The sequence below is a fragment of the Diplotaxodon limnothrissa genome, linkage group LG1 (genome assembly GCF_057381915.1).
Source record: "Diplotaxodon limnothrissa isolate DT_005_m linkage group LG1, D_limnothrissa_male_GT1.1, whole genome shotgun sequence".
Taxonomy (NCBI): Eukaryota; Metazoa; Chordata; class Actinopteri; order Cichliformes; family Cichlidae; genus Diplotaxodon; species Diplotaxodon limnothrissa.
The window spans coordinates 14,349,073-14,366,943 of NC_140596.1; the positions used below are offsets into that span (position 1 = coordinate 14,349,073).

The 17,871-nt window shown below is 41.3% G+C and overlaps 1 protein-coding gene across 1 annotated transcript in view; it reads right to left on the minus strand.

Moving 5' to 3' along the window:
- Positions 1–252: 252 nt before the first annotated feature.
- LOC146639525 (b(0,+)-type amino acid transporter 1-like) overlaps positions 253–17,871 on the minus strand; it is a 41,866-nt gene continuing 24,247 nt past the window's right edge. The window contains exons 7-13 of the mRNA XM_085368040.1: positions 4,275–4,319; positions 4,054–4,177; positions 3,287–3,390; positions 2,942–3,038; positions 2,545–2,694; positions 1,946–2,120; positions 253–1,804 (exon numbers count right to left, since the gene is read on the minus strand). Coding sequence (XP_085224166.1) covers positions 1,743–1,804; positions 1,946–2,120; positions 2,545–2,694; positions 2,942–3,038; positions 3,287–3,390; positions 4,054–4,177; positions 4,275–4,319 — 757 coding nt within the window. The 3' untranslated portion in view covers positions 253–1,742. The remainder of the gene's footprint in view (positions 1,805–1,945; positions 2,121–2,544; positions 2,695–2,941; positions 3,039–3,286; positions 3,391–4,053; positions 4,178–4,274; positions 4,320–17,871) is intronic.

A 17,871-nucleotide genomic window follows, 5' to 3' on the forward strand; every position in this document is an offset into this window, starting at 1 on the left:
GTCTTCATGTGCTTCTGTCTTTACAACACAATTAAAATGTTTACAATTCCCTTTGCTCAAGTGCTGATTCAAAATCCCAATAGGTTTACATGAAGTGATCTTTGACCAAATAAAAAACATTTTGCAGTGTGGCTAAATAAAACAGTTACTCAATACAGTGATTGCTAAACTCAGCATTGAGCAATCACATCACATCACAATATATATATATATATATATATATATATATATGTGTGTGTGTGTGTGTGTGTGTGTGTGTGTGTGTGTGTGTGTGTGTATTAGGGGTGCAACGATACACAAAATTCACGGTTCGATATTTTTTCGATACAAAAAAATGTTCATGCTTTTTTAATTTGTCATTTATTAAAATTATGAATATATATTTTAACTCAAAGGTACAGTTTTTAAATTTAATGTTGCTGAAACAAAGTAATAAAAAAAATTAATCTATCTGATCGAGAAATCACTCATCTTTGGAAAAGAGAATTTATTACAGAGAAATGGCTCTTTCCAAAATAAAAACTGTACTATACGCTTCTTCTGGGGTATACTCTCAGCAGCATATTAAACATATCAGGTCCCCATAAGGAGAATCATGTGCTAACGGCTGTCTAAATCAGCGGTCCCCAACCTTTTTTGCGCCACGGACTGGTTTATGCCCGACAATATTTTCACGGACCGGCCTTTAAGGTGTCGCGGATAAATACAACAAAATAAAACTAGTACCGGTACCGAAAAAAGAAGATTTATTCATAACACACATGAAAAGACCCAGGAAAACCGAGTTAACGATAAAAACGATAACAAAAAAAAACGCTGAAAACCAATAGAAACCCTGAAAACCATACATTTCACACATGAGCCTCAACTCTCGCGGCCCGGTACCAAACGATTCACGGACCGGTACTGGTCCGAGGCCCGGAGGTTGGGCACCGCTGGTCTAAATGACTCAGGTAAAGTTTGTAGCATGCGTGCTCACCAATGTAATTGAGCATTGCATGGCACATCTGACATATTGTTTTACTTTTGTCCATGACGCGCTTACCTTCAGGGTCATACCTCACATGAAAACCAAAACAGTTTCAAACACCAGATCTGAATGAGGGTGGGGGAGGTTCAATTTCAGGTAGCGTTGAGGCAGTAGCCATGTTGCAACGCGCTTAGCTTCTGTCTCACTAGCTTGCGCTGCGCTCAGTGGATCTGTGCTAGACAGTACAGCCTAGGCAGAGAAGTCGAGCGCAGATCCACTGAGTGCTCAACACAGACAGCATCGTCAGAAGAAAAGTTGATAAAATAAATAAAACATTTTGTATTGCTCGATACATATGCGTACCGAACCGAAAGCACTGTATCAAACAGTTCAATAACGATACATGGATTGTTGCACCCCGAATATGTATGTGTATTGTGTGTGTGTACGTGTGTGTGTGTGTATAGTTCACAAGTATATAATTTTTAAAAGTAAAAACAGATGAAAGCGTACCCTTTCATCTGTTTTTAGTTTATATGTCATATACTTCTGGAATATCCTGCAGATACTCCCACTGTATCCTGCAGTCATTCTATATAAACACAATTTCTGAGCCCTGAACCAACAAATTTAAATTATTTCATTTCATCCTACTTTTGCAGAGAAGTGAGCTCTAAAATGTGTCTCTAAGCCTTTAGGCACACTTCCTGTTTCCAAAACTAGACAGAGCATTTTTCATTACCCCGTAGACACCGAAACGCGTTATGCCTTCTCATTCAGTTTTCTCAGGAGGAGCTACATCCATTAGCAGCTGGAGATGCATAGTGATGGGCCCTATCAGGAAACAGAAGTTAGAGGTCAAATCAACACAAGCACTTAAGTAATCATCATTTCATATCAATATTTGATCATATAATTCTACATACTTCTCAACATATATATTTTAAATTTTTACAGTCAAAAATATAAACTTACTCATGATTTTGCGCCCCCAGTTCACTTTTCGGTAGACAAATGGGTAGTAAAGGATAAGACCACTGAAGATGAAGATGGTACAGTAAAGGTATTCCAGCTCTGGCTGATCAATGATGGGTGCCAAGACCAGGTAGCAGGACACCAGGACCATGATGCCTGCTAAGACCACCGGTATCTTCAAGGGAACAGAGAAGTACATAGGAAGTATTTGATTTATGTATTTGATTGTCTAATATTTGATGTAACACTTAAAAATAATAACTTTTACTACTACATTTTGAGACAAAAGCTAAATATGGCTGACTAACAAATAAAACAGAAATTACTGTTGACTGCATAGACGAGTCAAAACAGATAGAAATGTTTTCTAAAAAACTGATAAAATTTTCTAAAATCAAGTATATATTTGACCTTCTATTACTGATCATAACTATTCTGTTAACTAGGTATTGTTAAAATAAATAAAATAAATCCTCATCTCAAGGCTTGATTGTGGTCATTTTTTGTATGATGTGGTTTGTCAATCCAAATTAACAAGGCATCAAAATGAATAAAATGATCTTTTGTGCCAAACAGCATAAAAGATAAACTAGGCTCACCTTAACTGGTCTGTCCAGGTCCTTTCTAGTGAAGCGCATGACTATGAGAGCCAGTGCTGCCAGCCCATAGAAAAACCACTGAGCAAAGCTGAAGTAGTTAATGAGGGCGTTGATATCTGCTGGAATAATGTAGAAAATAGCCAAAACACCCTAAAACAGAGAAAAATTAAACAGTGAAATGCCATGTAGTGAAACAACACAGTGTATTGTTTATCTGAGAATCCATGTAAAATTTATAGGACTTGAAATGACACTGGTTTTTGGGCTCATTTAAAACTTTTACAATCTGTAATCAACACACCGTGAAAGGACATATAACGTTTTAAACAATAGATGGCTGATCATCTGAGGCCAAATAGAATGCATACAAAATGAGTCATTAATGCGTAAGACTCACATTGAATATAAGAGCAGGAGCAGGAGTGTAGCGTTTCACATTAATGTAGGATAAGATTTTCACCATGTGTCCTTCTCTGCCAGATGCATAGACCAATCTGTAGAGCAAAAAACATTAGGTTTACATTATTAATTTTTTTCTTTTTGCTATAAATTTGTTGTATTTTTTTATTTGCTTTTTCGTTCCATCCCCTTCAGGATTCTAACTTTCATTTTCAGATGTTGTTTCATTTTTACACATACATAAATATGCACTTCAAACCGCTCTAAAGGTACTGACAGAAATAATCTAGATTATGCCAAACTATCAGCATGACATGCAATATGTAATAGATGTCTCTTTTACCTGCCAGCAGTGAAGCAGCTTCCATTGGCAGAACCAAATGTTGAGAAGACAACAAAGAGAGGAACAATCCAAGATGCTGGGTAAAGGACTCTGTCTCCAAAAGTCTAAAAAAATACAAACTAATGTTTCAGAAAATACAAGGTGTGAAAACAAGGGGCTATTATGCTCATTTACAATTGTCATGTCATTTACAGTAATTCAAGATATGAAGCTTGATTTTGACACTTTAATATCAATATTATATATCACTATGTCTAATTTCCTATCTCCCACCAAAAAAGTAATACAATCTCTTCCTTTTATTACAGACAGTGTTGTAATAAAGCTCCTTGGTTGTTTGCATCCATCCTTTACATTACAGTTGTCTTGACCCTGCAGTCAGCTATTGTTGCAGAAAGCTTGTTTTGTACTCAGAGAAAACTTAGCTGTTTCCATTTTACAAGCGTGTCCATCTCACATTAATGGTGACTTAGGCTGGGCAAGCTGAGAAGTCAGCAGCTTTTTCAGGATCAACACAAAAATAAACCTTCTTTGATTTTGTCTTCACTTTTCTCGAAACCAAACTTTTTTTCTTAAATTCTGAAACACATCATCCTTTCTATCCAGTTACTGTAACTGTCAAATACTTGAAACATCATACCTAAAAACTAATATTACTAGCTAGATAAAAATGATTATCAGATTTGCAGTCACTAAGTAAACATTTGTTAAAGTATAGGTGAGTGAATCCCAGTAGCAAGATGCTTATTGACCAGTGTTATCCTTACCACAGCAACCGCTGGAGACAAAAGCAGTTCAGTTGTGGTCATAACAGTGAAGTAAGCAACATTGACCAAAACATAGCACACAGTAACCAAAGGAATCCCAATAACAATCGCCAGTGGCAAGTCCCTGAAATTAATCAACAAAAGAAAAAGTATTTTAAAAAAAATTCAATGCCTTGTGAGTTATTGCTTAACACTAGAGTCTCTTTAAGGCCTGTTTTTACCTGAATGGGTCTTTTAGCTCTTCTGTGATGAAATTTAGTTGGTTCCTGTAAAAGTAATAAGATAAGATAAGATAACTCTTTATTGTCATTGCACAGTCATACATAGTACAGTAGTACAATAAAATTGGAAAATATATGATACATATTTCTCAGTAGAGCACTGGACTCAAATGTATATGCACATACTCAGTAACCCAATTAAGTCCAGTTTTTCTGGCCTAATAAACAGAAAAAGAGTTAGCCTCTTCAGCATCTTCGGTAGCAGTAACTTATTCTTTTATGTCTTTCATGTTTTATTTGCCCTTTAAATACAACCTCAGATAAATGACACTAAATCATGTTTTCCATGGAAATTAAAAGGTTTAACACCAACTGGTGCTGCTAATAAACTACACTGCAGTGATCACTGGCAGTTTTGGCAGTTTTCTAGTCTGGATCATTCAGGTGTGTGTTAACACAGAGGCAAGGGGGAACAGTGTTGGAGAGCAACGGAATACATGTGCCGCCGTTACGTATTTAAAATACAAAATATGAGTAACTGTATTCCGTTACAGTTACCGTTTAAAAAGGTGGTTGATAGAGTTGTATTGTTGATTGTCATTCATGCTTAGAAACATTTACTCATTTATGCTTAGAAATATTTAACCATAGATGCTTAGAAGTGTATAATCAATTGTGTAGTGATAAGTTGTGTGATCTTTAACAGGCTACAGAGGCCTGGTGTGCATTCCACACTGGGAGCATGGGAAAGTTCGTACCTTGTTTAATTGTTATGGTAGGATTAACGTAGTTACATTTGTTTTAGTTTAAGTGCTTTTTGTGTATAAATGAACTGCTAGACTTCCTTACTGTGTTATCTAGGATGAGGGGGGGTCTACCCTCTTCCTGACCAAGGATGTTTGCTTGTGTGCTTTTATGACCCTTTGATCAGCAGTAGCGCACACACACACACACACACACACACACACACACACACACACACGGTACTCTTTGTGTATGTAGACGTCATATGTTAATGAACCTATGCATATTCATGTAACCTCAATAAAAGGACAGTGATACGGGAGAACGGACGAGAGCAACTGGGGCCAAGCGAAGGAACGGCGTTTGTCCGGTTCTCTCCCGTGCACGAGTAACATGAAGCTTGCCTACTTCGTGTCTTGCTTTGCGGTGTAATTATATTGCCTTCAACGTTCCAGCGAATAGGTTTATGCTACAAACCCATCATTAATTGGTCCTTCGATGCCGGCTCCCTGGGATCGCATTCACCGAGGGGGGGGGGGGGAGAGGCACGCTGAAAGACTGACGTCAGCCAGGAAGTTCCTGTGGATTCGCTGTCTGTCCTTCTCCTCGATGAATGGCGATCGGCGGGATTCAGGCTGATATTACACGCTAAGCAACGCCAAGTAAGTTTAAAGAGGCCGACTCTATAACCGTGTCGTTGTGCAGTCTCTGCCATTTTGTGAGGCGTTGAAAAGTTCGCTGCTTTGTGGAGCGATAACTGGGTTAGTGTCCCGAAAAAGAAGTTTTGGTTAAATCGCCCAAGGGTCCCAAGCGTCCGGTGTGTGTCCGGTTTTGAAATCGCCCTGGGTGTGTGTCCCGAGCGTCCCTTCATTGGGTTTTGTCGCGCGAGTGGGTGAGCGTCCCACAGCTGGGTCAGGGTCCCGAGCGGTCCGGTGTGAGTCCAGAGTAGGCCTATTTTGTGTTATTGTCATTTTCGTCGTCGTCTCGTTGTTGTTGTTGTGTGTGAGTGTGTGCGGAGCAGAACGCGTGGTGTGTGACGTCAGCAGCTGTTGTTGTTATTATGGGTTTCTAAGCAACCAAGAGTGAGTTAGAGGGAGAAAGACGTTTGTGCTGGACTTTGCTCCTGGCAGCACAAAGTATTTATGTATAAAAGAGAGAGAGCGAAGGCTCCACAGCTGCGTGGGTGCACGCGAATGCGGTCGCGCGGGTTTCACGCGGACCTGAGCCGTGCGGTTAATCGCAGGCTTATAAATGGAAGAGATTCAAATGTTAGAAGTTTTCAGAAAACACACCAGCCTTGAAGAGTGTGTGGAAAAGGCCAGCCCACATCAGCAGCTGTGCTCTGGTGGGTGGCTTTCCCCCCACCCCTTCCTGACACAAAATGTTAACAGCCTGTGTGCCAGACCATGGACGTAATTGAGGTGGATAGTTGTTAAAAGTAATCTACATTAAGCTTGTGGTTGCTTAAATTCAGTACAATGACATGTGAGGTGAAGTGATATAGGTAAATATTTAAACTAATGAAGTGCATAGAGGCACTTGACCTGTGTGAAAGACTGTCGTCTTATTATGAGCCATTGTTGAGATATACAGCACGCCTGTGAAAACAACTAATATGCTGCAACTACTGTGTGATGTCGCGTTGCAGTTTTGTTTTTGTTTTTTGAGCTGATGAGCAAGCTACACATTATCAGATCAAGAGCTGTCTGAGAGCTGCTCAAAGAGAGGGAAACAGAGAGTGTGCAGCGTTTCCATGAGCAGTTTTTCTGCACCTTGACTCGTGTGTGTGTAGCATCAGTTTTTGTTTATTTGTTTTGTTGGATTAAAAATAATTAAATAAACTGGTGATCATGCCTATGGATCACCATGGCGCATATCTCCAGCCATATGGTTTATTTATGTAGATGAAAAAGTGAGTGTGAATGTGTCTGACATCACAGTGTTTTTGTGCACTGTGCAAAAGTAATTGCCTTTGATTGTGAGTGAGAGCAGTGATTTTGCAGATCACAAGCTATTGTGAAGGGGAAAAAAAAAGAGTGAAAAAGAGACAAATTACATTGTAGACGAAGAAAAATAATCATAGGAAAAAGGTTTTGTGTTGATCAGCCGAAAAACAACTACAATGTCATTTTCTGCTTTTAAGAAAGGATTGTTCACACAAACACAGACAGAGAGAGATGTGTGATGATTAAGCAGTGATGATAATAATGAAAGTCTCTCAGTCTGTCGTTTACAGGTGGGGAACGGACCTGGATCAATCCTACACGGGCAGCAGTCGTAAGAAAATTATAGGTTGAAATCATTAGAAAAATTAGAAACACTCAGCCAGAATTTTTGGCTGAATTGTTTTGCAGCTTCCCGTCCTCATCCTGAACAAGCAAGCTCCAAGGAAACGAATCTCTCCCTGAAGACACCGAGTGCAGTTTCAGAAGCACGAGCATGAACATTTAACAGTGGACAGGAGTCCAAGAGACAATCTGAGCAGAGAGGTCCAGCAGCACTGTGGGCAAACGGCATCAGAAAGAGAAGAACCACCATCTAGATTGGATGGATGGAGATGCGTTTCCAGCCAGCTGCAACCTCACTGTGTGTGAAGGACTTTTGAGAAGACTGTCTGAGTTTGACATTTGCCATGTTTGGAGTGAGATGGCAATGAAAGAGACAGTGGGACAAAGAGAGACACGGGACAAAGCTGGGAAAAAAAAAAAGCTGACTGCCATTGGACTGAAAAGTGGGAGAGAAGGAGAGGAGCAGAAGAGGGCTGAGGCTGCTGTTTTAGTGTGGGCAATCAAATTAGGTTAAGGAATTCGGGGAGACAAGCGACTGCCTGGAAGTGGAGGATTGACACAGTGTCCAGACCACCACAAAAGGAGGAAGAGGACAAGCACTGAGGTATGCAAGTGTACTGTTAGAAAATGGAAAGGTGACACCACACATGCAGCTAATATCCACCAGAGATAACACAAGACCATACACAAAGTGTTACTCATTAAAAGAGGGTATTTGTAGAAGGGGTTAACAACACACAGTGTGGTTGCCGATGGTAACCTGTTTCAGAAGAAAGGGGGAAGGTACATGAAAGGATACATAAAAACAGAACATATATTAACCCTACTAACAATTCCAAACACAAAATAGCTTATGAAGATTAGACAACATTTTAAGTGTGTGAGTCTGTTTATTATCTTGTCCAAGTCACCTCGTGTGATGTAAAGACCAGTGAAACTCATAGCACATTGCATGCTCTGCTGGATATACAGCTCCACACACATGCAATGAAAATTAGTTTGTTATCTTTCATGAGTGTTAAAATAGTGTCAATTTAGCAGACACTTGTTATCAAATACTGAATTTATCCTAAAAAAAATTGACTCTCCAAGTTGCAGGACAACAATTTAACTTTTGTGGGAAAAAAAAAATCCTGGTTTGATAAATCAGTGATCAGGCAATAAATTTAGTGTTAAAATGGTAAATTGGGAGAAGCTTCCTGCTTGATTGATGCAGCACAAGTAATTTACTGTATGAGGGAAATTGTCTTTTGTGATAATATTTTGAACATGCTTTTCTGTCGTCCTGTCAACTTAGTGGGTTAATAGCTGATATGCAAATTAGTTGATCGGTTTTAGATTAATGAAAGGTGACTGAATTCTAGCACGAGTGAATGAGATGTGTTTGAGTGGAAACTCTAAAACACTGAGTTCCCTGCTTTGATGTGCGAGTGAATTCTGTATTTAGATACACAACTCTGAATACGTCAGAACAAACTTTTTTTTATGAAGTGCATGACAGCATGTCACATGTTTTATGATGAAGGAAAAAGGAAAATTGAATAAAATAGATCTGTGACCTAAATGAGTGAAGAGCACAGACCTGGTGATTAAACTCATAGCTAATAAGATATTAGGCTTATGTGTGTGTTGTGCAGCTGATGGTTGGTTTGGAGTGAATCTAGCTGATGATTCTTCTTCTGTGTGAAGCTGATGAGGAGTTTGTGTCATAACTTAACAAGGCCTTTTTATTTTGATACTTTTACAGTGCACTGAAAGTTTGGTTTGATAATTTGTTATTTTTCATTTTTATCTTTTGAACAGGCACTGATTTTGTTTGTTTATTTCTTTTCTTTAAAGCAGATCTGCACGTCGGGAATTGAAAGTGCTATGCGACCGATCGAGAAAGTCACTCATTTGGGACAATTATTAAATGAAAGTCCCTGTCCAAAACCGGATTCAGCGATGTAATCCTATCTAAAGTTCTTTTTTCTTTTTTGAGATGACGTCATTTTGCTGGAAGTGGAAACTAAAATGCGACTACAGGTTCCACTATCAGCAAACAAAGAAACAAACAAAGAAAGAATGAATGAGTGAATGAATGAATGGAAATAAAAACAAACAAACTGACTGACCGACTGGTGAAAGCTGACAAGACTTCATCACGACTCAAAGTTAATCTCCACCTAGACAGGACAAAGGGTGGATGAATCTATATGTGTTTTTTGTTACAGGAGCAGTAAGATGACAGCAACATTCGAGGGTGCATGATGATTTAACCTGTGAAATGCCACTTTCTGTGTCTGTGCATTTACTAAGGGTGCTATTCCCTATTTTGTGTTGCTCAGAGGTCACTGTGAGAAATTGTATACATCTGCGCAGCGCTAACATTTGTATTTTCTTTTCTACAGCATTACAGTTTTTTATGTGTTTGATTATGTGGTTTATAAGAGGATTAGTTAATGGTTTTTTTTACTATAGGATTTTTGGGTTTACATGTGACTGACATTCTTTCCACAGCTAGGGTTGATTTTATGGTCTTTTTTTTTATGGCACCTCTGGAACCTGTTGACCTGTGTCTGACCTCCGTCTGCCCACAGTCAATGTGTATTGCTTATGTTTGTTTTTTCTGGGACTGCATGTGGAAGATTCAGCTGAAACGGACGAGTGACATGAGTAAAACAAATAAGAGATTGCGTGTTTATGGAATAGTTTATTGTGGGCTCTTTGCTGGCCACTTTGAGCCCATAATAATAATAATAATATGTGAGTGGAGTGACTTTGCTTAAGAGAAGTCACCGATTACGTTAATGTTAACTGAGCACATGGGCTGATCCATGTTTGAGGCGAATTATGGTAATAATAGTGATTTAATGATTTGAGAAAACTTGCACATGACACTTGTCTTGCCCGTGCTGAATGCTTACTACTCTTTTGATATAATTGTTTATACGTGTGAAGGTTGATTTTATTTCCAGATCTTGTGTATGCAGGCTCCTGGTGGAGCCAGTTTTTAAGACAGGGATCCAGGTTTGGTGAGTTGACGCATGAGCGTGTCCATGCGTCAAGAGGTGGGGTCCAGAATTAATATTAAACAATGTTTACTATTATTGTTGCAGTGATTTGTGTGATTAGCTGTTTATTTACAAGTATTAAATCTATGCAAGTGGTGCATCCATGTTCAGATGAAGCTTTGATGGTCTATAAGTTCACTGAACTAAAGAATGTGGTTTGATGATTGTTGACATGCTCTCCAAATAGAAGTTTTTCTAAAATACAGGTGCAGCAGTAATCTCCTGGGAAATCTTCAGAGGCCCAGTGAGAAGCAGAAACATTCCAGGCATAGCGGACAGCCCAGGCAGTGGTTGAGGTCAAAGATCAAGCTGGTTGGGGCCCATCATGAAATCAGACCTTGGAGCCACAGCAAGGACCATGAAACTGCCTGCAAAATAGAGGAGAGGATCGTCCACAAGATGGGAGAGAGACTTCAGGAGGATCAGAGATCATCTTCAGCACAGCAGACAGGACACAGAGAGCTGTGCTACTAAGCTTCCAGGAGATCAAGAGGAGACTTCCCACAGCAAGATTTAAATAAAATGAAAGATTCAATATTGACGCTGAGGAAGACAACTAAGGTGTACGACGTGCTCTGCCTTAAACCTTCAGCAGCGTTGGAACACGAAAACTCGAGGGATGAGGAGCGTGCCAAGCTCCACCGACAGCGCAGAAGGAGTTCGAGGATGACATCATGATTCTGTGAAAGCACAGGAACCAGAAACTATGGTGGTGATGACAGCAGTTTACTATGAACATCACCTAATGTGCCACTGTACTGTGCATACGATGACACTCTGAAGACTGCTGGGATCATAACAGCAGTAAGACAACCCAGCACCCTTTCCACAGAGGTGTTTTCTGCAGAGTATGGACAATGAAGGACAATGAAGGAGTCATAAATATCCCCCTCACAGGACGAAGGCTTGAATGAGGTGATGGGGGTTGGTGGAGGCCATAAAACTAGAGTGCTGAGGGGTCTGCAGCTTTGGAAATAGCTGAGACCCATGTTGACAAACAACAAAACCAACTGGTATGTTTGAATGTTTATTCTACATACGTTTGGACTCTGGTCCTATGGACAATGATGGAAACATCTGGAAGAGACATTCATGACGCCCTGCAGAGCTCAAACCACCCTGCAGAGAGACATGTGATTTGCACACCCGGAGGAAGCATCACCAAGCTGAGATGTTTTTGAAAATGTTACTTTTTTATTTTCACTATTAAATCAACAATTTCTTTGGTTGCTTATAGGATGCAGTTGCCATGAGATGAGATCAATGAGGAATGGGATAACTGCTAATACATTTGTTAAACTGTGTACTTTTTTCAGTAATTTAGGGTGATTTGACATATGCTGAATATAACAATGTTTGCCTTAAAGCTGTCAGACATGAGGTATTCATAACTGGGAACTTTTCTAGCATAAATGTCGAAAAGGGGGGAATGATAGAGTTGTATTGTTGATTGTCATTCATGCTTAGAAACATTTACTCATTTATGCTTAGAAATATTTAACCATAGATGCTTAGAAGTGTATAATCAATTGTGTAGTGATAAGTTGTGTGATCTTTAACAGGCTACAGAGGCCTGGTGTGCATTCCACACTGGGAGCATGGGAAAGTTCGTACCTTGTTTAATTGTTATGGTAGGATTAACGTAGTTACATTTGTTTTAGTTTAAGTGCTTTTTGTGTATAAATGAACTGCTAGACTTCCTTACTGTGTTATCTAGGATGAGGGGGGGTCTACCCTCTTCCTGACCAAGGATGTTTGCTTGTGTGCTTTTATGACCCTTTGATCAGCAGTAGCGCACACACACACACACACACACACACACACACACACACACACACACACACACGGTACTCTTTGTGTATGTAGACGTCATATGTTAATGAACCTATGCATATTCATGTAACCTCAATAAAAGGACAGTGATACGGGAGAACGGACGAGAGCAACTGGGGCCAAGCGAAGGAACGGCGTTTGTCCGGTTCTCTCCCGTGCACGAGTAACATGAAGCTTGCCTACTTCGTGTCTTGCTTTGCGGTGTAATTATATTGCCTTCAACGTTCCAGCGAATAGGTTTATGCTACAAACCCATCAGTGGTATTCAGAATACAGTTACTTTGCTAAAATAAAGGGACTACACGACGGTCTTTCCTGTTTCATATGTTAGGCCAGACCTTCCCAAAGTGTGGGGGCCGCCCCCTAGGGGGGGGCGCAGAGCCATTGCAGGGGGGGCGCGGAATGAAAGAGGGGGGGGGGACAAAACGCTTGGACACTGCTAACACGGGGCGCCCACAGAAACGCAAAGCAGGAGATGAAGCAAGCATCGCTGAATATGTTTCCAAACCAACTTCATTCTAAGCCAAAGACTAGAAAATATGGTGAAGCATATCTTCCCTTTGGTTTCACCTGCACAAGTACCAAGGTAGGTCTCCCCTGCAGAATTGGTTTTCCCTGTGTCGGGAGCAGCTGGGCTGTTCAAATCACAGACAAACAGTATCCCACAGTTGTTTATGTTTTTAAACCCATTTTGCACAGAGAGGCATTTTTTGAGAAATGTATTGATAGCAATGTTGAATATTATTACACATGAAAAAAAAAAAACTACACGTAAAATAATCACACCATGACGCTTCTGCCTTTCTAAATGGAGGGACATTAACTGTGTGTGTATATGTAAGCGTGTAAAACCTGAAGATAGACAGATTAACAGTATTTTGTCTCTATCTGCGATTCTGCAATTCATCTCATGTAAACAATAACGTGCGCACAGCGTGACGTGAAAAAGGCACATACCTTTGACGTTGCCTGACGAACTCTGTATTCCTCATCCACACGTAAACGCAAAAAAGGAGTTAAAAAAATCTCCGTTTTCGGTGATTCGAAACGCCGTTTACGTGTGGATGAAACAGCTGCGTTTTCAAAAATACCCGTGTAGGTGTGGACATAGCCTAAAAGAGTTAGGTAGTAATAAAATAAACTACTGTCATTTATTGCAGATCACTTGTATTTGCTTAATTGTTTACTAAATGTTTGAGGTGTGAAATAAACCACAATGGAACAAAATATGGGTGTGTGTGGTTGGAGGATGTGTTTGTGCAAGTGGGTGTGCGTGTGCACGGGCGAAAAGGGGAGGGGGGGGGGGGGGCGCGAATATTTTTCTTGTAAAACAAGGGGGGCCCAGCAAAAAAAGTTTGGGAACCACTGTGTTAGGCTATGCCCTCTCTATTTTTGGTAATTCCACGCCAGTGGAAACCCAAACAAAACATGCATTAAGAGGCTCTAGTGCCTGAGTTTCAATCTCGAGTCTCATAATGATGTGAAGAAATATTTTTTATGATTCAATATGAAGGCAATAGGCAGAGTGTTACATGCTTAGCCCTAAAGAATGTAGCCTCATGGGCAGTGTAGTCCGTGCTGCAGGGAGAATGGACTGCCATACCCGTTATGTATGGCGTTATTTTTGTGCCACTATTCTGAGCGCACGTAAAAAAATCTTTGAGTGCACGTAAAACAAATTTACAGGTGAAAGTGTCGCATTTTGAGGAGAAATTTATTTTGAGTGAAGAAAAGCTAAATTTGAGTGAACAAAATTCATTGCTGCGTGCAAAAAATGTATTTCAGTGTTTGCTATTATCCACAATAGCAGCCCCTCTTGCCATAGCTGGACTGGCCATCGGGCATACCGGGCATTTTTTTTTTTGTAAAGGTATAAACAATAAAAGATGCTGATTAGTGATGGTAAATTTGATTCTTTTTACTGAATCGAGTTTTAATGAGTCACTCACCAAAGTGAATCGGGTTTTGAGTCATTTGATTCACTGAGTCAGTCGACCAGAGAGTGCAAAAAATGTACATTTTCACTCAAACTTAATTTGTTTCTCTTTTCATGTAAATCCTACTGCTAAGATGAATGATTCTAAAAGAAAACAACTATTTTATAGAGTAAAAAAGAGCAAAAACATTTCTAAAATTAAGCAATTTCCTATCAAAATTGCTTAATAAACATTTATTTATTTTAATTTAATTTAATTTAATTTTTTATTTTATTATTTTCCTTAAATGTGTTAAATATATATTTTCTCATCTAAATGTCCACTGAGCTGTGAGCCAGGGGGCGGTAATGCGCCTTAACATTGGTTGCCAACCAAGAAGAAGAAGAAGCTGTGAGCCAGGAGGGAGGGGGTGAGTGAGTGAGTGATTCGTTCGCTCTATGATTCAGCACAGGAGGGAGGGGGTGAGCGAGTCCTGAGTGATTCGCTTACGATTCAGCACAGGAAGGGAGGGGGTGAGTAGCTCAAATGTGCTGTTAGCATGTTAGCAGAGCGATGCTACTGTGAACCGAGGAGCTTCTACTCAGGGTTTTTTCTTCCAGTTCAGAGCAGAAATGTTGTTGTTAGGATACTGGATGTTGTGTTTTTCTCCACAATTTTAATTATAAGCTAGATACATTGCTGCTAACAGCAGCAGGGATGAGTCAGTGAGTCAGTTGGGCTTGTGAATCATGATTCATGAGTCAGTAAAGTGATTCTCGAGTATTGAACGATTCGTTCATGATTCGCGCATCACTAATGCTGGTCAATGTGTAAAAACAACTCAGTTGTTTGGTGGTGGCTATGGCGGAGCTTCCACAGAGGCCAGCGGGTGGATGAGGGAAAGGTGAGGCAGGAGGAGAGACCCTAGGCGGCCGCAGGTCCAAGTGTCAGGTGAACTGAACTTCAGGTAAGAAGTTATGACCTGCAGTCTATCTGGGTCAGATATAAACCAAGTTTAGGTGTAGTTTATTTTCGTTGTGCTGACTTTTTACAGTCAGTTACAATAACTGGTACTGCGTACTAGCTAGCATGACGGAGTTTCTATACAGCTGGGTGGGTGCTGTGATGTTACTGATAGTGAACTTTATTTTATTCATAAGGTTAGCTAGTGGAGTTGCCAGCCATCCCATAAAAAACAGAATCGTCTCTTATTCAGAGAAAATATTACGCGTTTCATATTGAGCTGAGAAGGAACAGTTTGTCCCGTACTTCAGCTAAAATGGAAAAAGACACAAAGCTGGAGTTATTCTGTGTCTTTACGCTGTCAGCTGCCTCTTCTTCTCTCATTCTCCCCCCTCCCTCTCCTGTTGCTACTTCAATCATGAAACTGATCAATGATCAGCTGATCGGCTTTTCTCTCTTGTTGGCTTATCGCCCACTTTGCGCCAGAAAGAGGAAACCAGCGGATGTTGCGCTAAACAACAGCAGCACGTTTAAGCTTGATCAGCTGTTGTTAGAATTTATTTAATATTAATTTCTAGTATCAGCTGATGTTTGCTGGAGCCACAGCTGTAAAAGCTGCTGGTCATGATATCGGTTTGGATATGTGGTGAGAGGGAAACATGAAGATGAAACCAGGAGATGTCCTTACTGAATCATCAGAGCTGAACAGGTGATGGAGAAACAGGTTTTACCTTTTAGGCGACATGAATGAGTTGAAGGGAAGCTATGAACTGTTTCTGAGAGACAAATAACACCAGGATCCTTTTCTAAGTAGCTGACAGCTGGTAACTGTGCAGGGGTGGGTCTAGCAAAGTTTTGCCAGGGGGCAGGGTAGGGCAATAACAGGGAAAGGGGGTACAAAGAAATGCTTTTCTGTCACGATCCTGGGTCTTTTGACCCAGCGTTTTGAGTTTTAGTTTATGTTTAAGCCCTTCAGGTTTTCTAAGTTCATTTTTTATCATGCCTAGGTTGTTCTAGTTCTTTGTTATTAGATTCCCCTTGTGTCTTCCACCCCTGTTAAGTCTCCCTTGCCCTTCATGTGTTTCATGTCTGTGTCTTACGTTGTCAAGTTCAGGTTGTCATGTCTGCGTCTTATGTTTCCTATTTTATTTTGAAAGTCCAGTTTTCATGTTATTGTGTTTGAATTTACATTTCCTGTGCATCGTTATGTTCATCCTTGTCAGCTGTTTCCTCATGTGTCTCAACTTCCCCTGATCACCTCATGTGTGTATTTAAGTCCTCTGTTTTCTATGTTTCGTTGTCAGGTCGTCTGTTTGCATCCCCATAGTGTTTCGTCATAGTTTACTCAGTGTTCATAGTTTGTCATCGCATTTTCACTGAGTTTCTTAGTCCTTTAGTTTTCTGAGTGTTCACAGTTTTCTTAGTTTTCATAGCTTCATGCTTTTTCGTGTGCCAACATCCAAATAAAGGATCGTCTTCTGTTCAGCCAGCAACTCCGCCTTTCAGTGTCTGCTTCTGGATCCTGTAAACTAAACTTATCGGCGCACCCCGCCGTGACAGAACGACCTGACCATGTCGGACCCAGCGACACATAGTAGAGACGTAATCCGAGCAGTGGAGTCGTTATGCTGCCAGTGGAGGCAAAGCTCTAGAGAGGAGGAGAGGGAGGAGTTACTTCACTCGTTGCGGGTAAGCGTCAAGGTTTTTCCTTGGTTATGGGAAGCGCTACCCCCTCTGATCTCAGACTACCTCCGCACCATCCTCCAACCCCGTCCATGGCAGCATCAGCGGCCCGGTGTGCGGGCTGCATCACCACAGCCCCGTGGCCACGCAGCCTCCCCTCTGCCTGCTGTAAGCATGCGAGTCGGCACGCTGAAGTTCGCCACGGCGCCACACTCTTCTGCGCCGGCGCCACCCCTCAGCTCGCCGGTGCCACCCCTCAGCTCGCCGGTTTCCACTTCGCTATCACAGCTCAGTCGTTCAACCTCGCCGCCTCGACCGGACTACCCGTCTCCCGCTTCTTATCTGGCACGGATGTGGTCGGAAGACGAGGAGCCGGTCAGAAATTCAAGTTTCGTCCACGACCGCTTCAAAAAGGAACCGGCGTTCACGTTGCCGTCGCTCATTGCTACGGCATGTCTCGCCCTCCACTGAGCAACGCGAGGATGCTGTGGAGGTCATGGATTTCGACCTCGAGGAGCGGCAGCGCGCTGCATGCGCTCAACTGGAGGAAGAGCTCCGGTGGAAGCCGTGGCTCACTCCTAACTATGAAGAGATCTTCCGGGGAACTCGCCTGGCTCTCGGGGGTCCCCTGAGCTTCCAGGAACTCTCACCTACCACTCCATCAGCACCCAGTTCCCCAGCCTCTGCGATGCTGCCCGGCGCGCATGAGGCGCCGCTGTCTGGTTCATCGGAAACTACAATCAAGAAGAAACGGTGTTCGCGTCCCAGTCGCGCTGCACGACGACCGGAGGTGAGTGAATGCAGTCTTTCATCACCAACCTCCATTGAAACATTAGAAGATGAACTAGATTCAGAATTACAGATTCAAGGGTCAAAGTTAAAAGAGACACATAGTGTGAAGATGGCTGACTCTAGTACTGTGAATGGTGTGGTCTGTTCGTCTGGCTTCCACGTTTTGCAATCTACAAAGGTTTGCACTTTGAGAATCAATTGTGAGAACTGTGACCAATGTTCATGTGTGTGTGTGGAAAAAAGTGTATAAAGTGCGTGGCCAGGGGCTAGTTATTCTGAGAACCCCTGCTGCAATAAATGAGGGACCACTGTCTACTCTATGATT